Source organism: Poecilia reticulata, linkage group LG9, assembly GCF_000633615.1.
Source record: "Poecilia reticulata strain Guanapo linkage group LG9, Guppy_female_1.0+MT, whole genome shotgun sequence".
Lineage (NCBI taxonomy): Eukaryota > Metazoa > Chordata > Actinopteri > Cyprinodontiformes > Poeciliidae > Poecilia > Poecilia reticulata.
In genome coordinates, this window is record NC_024339.1 from 12,583,297 (window position 1) to 12,590,314 (window position 7,018).

The 7,018-nt window shown below is 38.3% G+C and overlaps 2 protein-coding genes across 4 annotated transcripts in view; one reads left to right on the forward strand and one right to left on the reverse strand.

The window, feature by feature from the left end:
- Window positions 1–3,543, reverse strand: part of krt1-c5 (keratin, type 1, gene c5) — an 11,756-nt gene extending 8,213 nt beyond the window's left edge. Inside the window, exons 1-4 of the mRNA XM_008417991.1 lie at window positions 3,459–3,543; window positions 2,243–2,643; window positions 1,693–1,775; window positions 625–781 (exon numbers count right to left, since the gene is read on the reverse strand). Coding sequence (XP_008416213.1) covers window positions 625–781; window positions 1,693–1,775; window positions 2,243–2,635 — 633 coding nt within the window. The 5' untranslated portion in view covers window positions 2,636–2,643; window positions 3,459–3,543. The remainder of the gene's footprint in view (window positions 1–624; window positions 782–1,692; window positions 1,776–2,242; window positions 2,644–3,458) is intronic.
- Window positions 3,514–7,018, forward strand: part of shoc1 (shortage in chiasmata 1) — a 34,385-nt gene continuing 30,880 nt past the window's right edge. The window contains exon 1 of one of the 3 annotated variants that reach the window (XM_008417989.2): window positions 3,514–3,559. Coding sequence is in view for 1 of the 3 variants with exons in the window: in XM_008417986.2 (XP_008416208.1) it covers window positions 4,532–4,537 (6 nt within the window). In the remaining 2 variants the exon portion in view is untranslated. Of the gene's footprint in view, window positions 3,560–4,516; window positions 4,538–7,018 lie in introns of those variants that run through there. The other 2 variants (XM_008417986.2, XM_008417987.2) reach the window with 2 other exon arrangements.

The following is a 7,018-nucleotide window of genomic DNA, read 5'->3' on the forward strand; positions in this document are numbered from 1 at the left end:
AGTCATGTTTTTGGACTGTGGGAGGAAACCGGAGTTCCCGGAGAAAACCCACGCATTTCGATCAACCGTTTTTGCGCAACATTTTGATACGACTTGTATTTTGCAAAAACTGCTATTGAAACACCTTCTTGCGTCACAAAAGTCACGTGATCAACAGCCGGATGTTTTTACCGGCGAAAGCCACGAAGAAGAAGACGACAGGAAGTAGTAGGAGGACGAAGGTTTGTTTATGTTTTTACGGACAATGTACAGCTGGAGCCACCAGAGCTGTCACAGCGTCACAGATTATGAGAAGTCGTGTATTTTAACGTGTTAAATCCATAGCTCTTTCGTAAAAATCACAGATTACAATTTCCCCTAAGCACTGCTTGCCGTTGACATCTGATGGTTGATGGATGAGAGCTAGCGTCATAATGTTTACATCTGTCGCCGCCATGTTTTCCATTTGATTTCTTATTTAATGAAAACACTGGACCTGCAAAATACATACAAATACTTGCACGTTTGTAATGGAAACGCAGCTAGTGAAACATTGTTTAAAGTCACTGCTTGTGAACAACTTTGCTGTCTGTTTTTCTGTGGGAAAATCACTCTGCTCTGCTCAGACCACCGATTCTTTCTCACCTCGTCGTGATTCTTCTTGAGGTAGTACATCTCCTCCTTCAGGCTGTCCAGGTCTCCTCTCAGAGTGGCGATGATCTGGTCATGGTCTGACTTTGCTCTCTTTAGAGCCTGACAGTCCCTCTCCACGGACTGGCACAGGGAGGCCTCTGCTTCCCATCTGCAGAAAAAAGAGATAGGAAATAAATATTTGCAAAAAAAAATAAAATGTCATGGGAACTTAGAGGAATTGGGCTGAAACGACCAGAAGCTAGGACTGGACAATAAATCAATAACAATATATGAATGGATAGATAATATATCAAAAGAATATTCAATATAATGTTTGATAAACTCCAATCCAGAACCGCATAGTATTCTGGGAGATGTACACAGAGGAAAGACTTTAGCCACTCAACATTTCACAGACAGCTAAGCAAAGTTGGTGGTATCAACTAACTCGCTCTCTCTTTGGTTACCTAGCAACAGCCTTTTGAGTAACTTGTGGTTGCCTTGCAATGGCCTGTTGAGTAACTGACCCAGCAGCGGCTTAATATTTCACCACCATGTCTCAAAATTGCTTAAAAATAAACAACAGCGGCGTGTAGTGAAAACTGAATAAAACGGGAAGGGTTATGCCATCAGCTTGGTGGTATTTTATATATTTAAAACAAAAAGCTATTCGATAATTAGTGATATCGACTGATATGAAATGCTTATATCGTGATACGTTTTTCATGCTAACAGAAGCCATGTAATAAGCATGAAACCAAGCAGCATACCGTCGGTACATCATGAAAACCAAGTGTGTGCTTTTCGACTCTACACTCTGTCAGCTCCAGTCTCTTCAGAGATGGATGGGATCTCTCTGACCTGCATAATCTATCACTACCAGCTCCAACTGGACTGGACTGGACTGGACTGGTGACTGGTGTTTCTTGGTTGTTCAGTACCTGAGCTCCGTGAGAAGGGAACTCTTATTTCACAGTCTGACAGAAAGGTCATTTATTCTCATGCTTTGTTGTCTGGCACTCCTATGTGAACACTCACAGGAAGGCAGAAGAGAAAAAATAACCTCTGCATGACACTCACTTCACCCTGAAATCATCAGCTGCCAGCTTGGCGTTGTCAATCTCCAGCATGATGCGGGCGTTCTCCAGCGTCCTTTTTCTCATCTGTAGAGGAAAACGTGTGATTGAGAAAGGCGCATGCAAAAACACAAAATATTACAAAGTATTGGTGGTCTAGTTTCCAGTGCAAATATCTTAGTGCACTTAAGCATGTTGAGCATCTAGTACATGTGATTGATTGACAGCATTAAGACCCTCCTCTTAGCTCTGATTGGTTGTTTTTGATCGGGAGCGGAGCATTTTTTTCTTACGGCAATGGAAGCTCAAGGAGGAGGTCAATATTTACACAGATTATCTGTCTCATACAGTCACAACATGGTGACAGTTTTAACAAATATGTGAAAACATTTTGACTAAAAGATTCTACTTTAAAACAAGCTCCTGTGTCTTGCAGGAAGGTTACTTGTAAATTAGTTTTACAAGATATTCGCACTAGAAACTAGACCAAAAGTACTTGGTAATATTTTGTGTTTTTGCAGTAACCATGGACAGTATTTTGAGGAGTCACTAACCTCCTGCCCGATGGCATGTGCCTGAGCCATCATGCCCTCAATGTCGTGGCCTTTTGGCGTTCTCTCCATCATGAGGTGCTTGATCTTTGCCTCCAGCTCGGCATTGGACCGCTCCAGTGACCGTACCTTGTCCAGGTAGTTGGCCAGCCTGTCATTCAGGCCCTGCATGGTCTCCTTATCGCTGGCCCCAAGGCCGTTTAGGGACAGGCTGGAGCCCAGCATGTTGAGGCCGTTTCCCATGGACACGGAGCGGGACAGGGACAGCATGCTGACGGTGGACAGAGAGGAGACGGGGGGCTTGGAGCGCAGGCTGCGCCCGCTGTCTCTCACCGTGATGCTGGAGAAGGAGGGCTGATGCACTGCGAGGCTGCGCACTGACAGGGTGGAGGCCATTGTGGTTTCTAAAGAACGTTTAGATAAGAGTGAGCTTTTCCCTTAAAACAGGGGTGTTGTGGCAAAATGTGTTGATAAAACTCTTTAGCAAACTTAAAATATTAATTAATACCTGTTTGTATTTGATGAACATCATTTCACAATAATGTAATATTGCAATATGCAGATAAAAACAGCTTTGATTTGATGGAGTAAATAATATTTAAGGACAAAACTGTTATCTCGGAAGTTATATTCATGTAAGGGCCACAGAAAAAGTTATTGAGGGCACATATTATGCAAAATTAACATTTTGCACATTTTTTTATGCTTCCCTTTGGATTTCTACCACTTCTAAAAACGGCCCAAGCACTTAAAAATACAAACCACTCAGACTTTCTGTTATTAATGTCTGGAAAATTAGTCCTTTCAAAAACCTCCTGATTGTTAAGTCACGTTTCAATGGCACTGCGCCGTTAGCAACCCCAGAGAAGTCCAGCCCATCGCCTAGCAACCCCAGTAAAGCCCAGCCCATTGCTTGAAACATAACTGACTTTTTCATATGATCACCTTCTTAAAATATTGAGCCAAGTCATGTTTTGCCTAAAGTGATTTAACAAAGATAAATAACTAAAATAAGCTTCAAAAAGTTGATTTAGACAGCAAAAAAAAACAACACTTTTGGCAAAAAAAAAAAAAGATGTAGGCCATTATTTTAGCAAACTAATGCTTTACATGTCTCCTCTTTTAAAAATAGAAAGAGAAAAAGCTATTGGAGAGTGATTCTTTCTTCAGAAAAGTTTCCAGTTTTTGTGTTGCTGTTTGAAGGAGAAACGGTACTTACATGTGCTTCAGAGCGTCAGTGAGTCTTTCCTTGCTCTGCTCGACCGGCTTGCTGCTTCTCGGAGGTGAAAGGGACTCTGTTGCTGCAGCAGCTAAACACAGGTGAGTTCTGTGACCGTATTTAGAGAGGAGGCGCCGCCGGGGAATCCAGCCCCTCTGCAAACAAGAAAAGGGATGCAACATGACACCGAGCAGAGTACCTGAAGGCAGGCATGAGTTCAGCAAACATGACCTTTAAAGCTTAATTTAAGGAAGGAAAGGTGTATGGTTACCTTTAAACACACCTTAAAGATGGTTAAAACTGTTATTTTGCAGGAAAATAGTTTTACTAAGTATTTTTGGTTCAGTTCCTAGTGCAACTATCTTAGTAAACTTGAAATAGACAAAACTGACTTACAACTTTTCAGCAAGATATGAAAATTTTAATTAAGTCAATAAATTGTTTAAGAATGAAAAAGTGTCAGTCCAACTAGCAGATTATTTCACTTATATTTTTGAAAAAGGGATCTAATAACTAAACAGTATTTTATGTTATAGTTTCTGCTGTCGCACTTGATTTTCCCCTTTGCAGAACAATAAAGGCTGTTTCTATTCTGTTGAGTTCTATAAAAATTTGTCTTGTTATAGGTGAAATAATCTAGGACTTGTACGTTTTTATCAGTATTAAGGGCATACTTCCTATGTCCTTCTGAAAAGGTATTTGTATTTTGACCAAAAAAACACTTGGTAAGATTTTGTGCTTTAATAGTGAGATAAATTCAGTAAAGCAACAGTATCCTTGTTCGTTTTGGCAGCACACAAACTAGTTTTCAGGGCAATATTTGGTCTCACATCTCCAAACAATGACAAGGTCTTCCTCAGAGCCCAGTGTGGTTTGCACGCACCAGACCCAGGTGTGCTGAGGGAGGATACAATGGCTGCTGGTGAGATGTGAGAAGCTGAAGAGCAACTCAGATGACTGGAGGGGAGAACAATGCAAGGATGGAGTGAAAAGAAAGTAAAAACCCCTGAGAAATGTACAGAGAAATGCAGGGCGGAGGCAGACCTGGCTGAACTGGAAACCTCTCAAACGTAATGCAGGTCAGCTATCTCTGCACCTTCACAATACGTAATCTCCTTTTTTCTGTATGTACTATAAACATGTATCACTTTTAATTGCCCTGAGGATTATTCTCCAGGATATATCAGATCACTTCATGATACTGACTGTTAGATTTAACTCCACCAAGCTCCACCCAACACAACTCTATTGTGAACGAACAGATTCTTTCTTTGTCCAGCACTCAAACGTGCTTTTGTCCTGGTTCTGATGTGATGATGAGACACATTTGTCACTTCAGGGAGAGGAGGAAGTTAGAAAATCACCAAAGCCCAATGTTAATTGGGGGTACACTGTAAAAAAAAAATAATAATCAAACCAAGTAGTTTTGGTCTAGTTTTTCATGCAAACATCTTAGTATACTAGAAACAAGACTAAACTAATTCACAAGTAACTTTAGCAAGAAATAAATCTTGCTGTGAAGTAATCTGCCAGTGGAATAAGACAGTTGGAATGTTTTGTTTTGTTTCGCTGGCAAATTATTTCACCTATAACTAGAACTTAGTCATCAATATTAATCAATTATTGAGTAAAAACAAGCTGCTATTTATTGCTGAAAAGTTACTTGTACCTTAGTTTTGTCTTATTTTAAGTTTACTAAGATGTTTGCACTAGAAACTAGATCAAAAATACTTAGTAAGATTTTGTGTTTTTGCAGTGAAATATCTGTCTAAATATCTCAAATGGTATTTATATAAAAAGGGTTGCAGTACACAGCAAAATACAAACTATTACTATGTATTATTGTCAAGTTCCTAGTGCAGATATCATAGTACAGTTCAAATAAGACAAAACTAACATGTAGGTAACTTTTCAGCAAGAAATAGGAGCTTAAGTCAATCACTGGTTAATGTGGATGAAAAAGTTGTAGTTATAGGTTAAATAATTTGCCAGTGGAACAAAACATTTCAACTGATATTATGGGAAAACTATCTTAGTCTACTGGTAGAATATTTTATAGCAAGATGTATTTCTTGCTGAAAAGTTAAAGATGAAACTAACTTACAAGCAAATTTTCAACAAGATACACGAGTTTGATTTATGCCAATAATTCCTATATATTGACATACAAGTGTTAGTTTTATTGGCAGATTATTTCACTCATAACCCTAGATAAATGTCTTGTCATAAGTGAAATAATAATAATAAGAAAACCACTCAGTGTAGGGTGGAAGATCTGCAATCAGGATGTCTTCTTGAATCATGTTTGTATTTTGACTTTAGGATTAAGAAGAACTAGTAAAGTTAAAAAAAATAACAACATTAAAAGTTGGGTTAGGCTATAAGAACTGAAAATGTTTCCTTTTTGCGTGTTGAAACTTTACAGATGAATTTAAGATTACCTTCAATAGATTAATGTGTTCTTTCATTCAAACTAATTTTACTTAAAAATAAGTTACTTTTAAGACATTAATACATGCAGTGAGATTCTTGCCATATTTCATTATATTGTGTTTTGTGGATCTTCTATGAGAAAAGTAATGATGACGGAAAATGGTTGGACTCGCCCCTGCACTCAGTAGAGCATCGCTTTGGTGTGAATTCATCTGCAGGTCGTCACGTCAGTGTGAAAACACATTTACTCAGAGGATCAGGTCTCAAATCATGCACAAACCCCCGGCTTGTTAAACACAGCATTTTTCTCACCTTCATGAAAGACATGTAAAAACTAATCATAGATGAAGCCGTCCAATTAGGTCATAAGCAAAATTTTACAACTTTAGAGCGTTGAGCTTGAATGTTTGGTGAAAGGAAGAAAAACGCTTCACATTCACACATGAATTTAAATTAATTAGAAAGAAGTAACTCAAAACTTCTTAGATGTGAGACATGTTTTTATTCATTTGTGGTCTAATATGCTCAATGTGCTGCTTTTTCTTGATTTTGTAGTAAATAGTGACATCTAGTGATATTAAATGAAATAGGTTTCTCCTGTCAAAGCTGAATCAAGTCAAATCTTTGGGTATGCTTTTCAAAATTAAAGTTGGATTAGTTTTTTTTTAGATACAAGATATGTCATTTATATATTTTTAGTAAATCCTTAGACTTTCTGATTATTTTCAATGTTTTGTTTTACAATTTTAAATGTAGATTGTGTAACAATATATTTTTTACAAAAAGCAACAATCATTCCAGCTGTACTGATTTTTCAGTTTTAAGGTGAGTTTGTCTTTAAGGTGAGTTTAGTATTGAAACATAACATAGGTGCACTATACGGAGCCCTCCAGGGGACATGAGGATTTTTTTTTTCTTTTGCGTTACCTCGCAATACTTTCGCAAAAGTTTTGCGAGGGGAAGCAAAAGAAAAAAAGATTCCCCATGTCCCCTGGAGGGCTCCGTAGTTGTGCCTTTCTATACTAAAGAAAAAGATATAAAACGTCAGATATTTCACAACGAGATATTAACATTCATGGAAAAACCTTACATAACATTGTAGTAAAGCAGAAAGTACGGCGGCCACC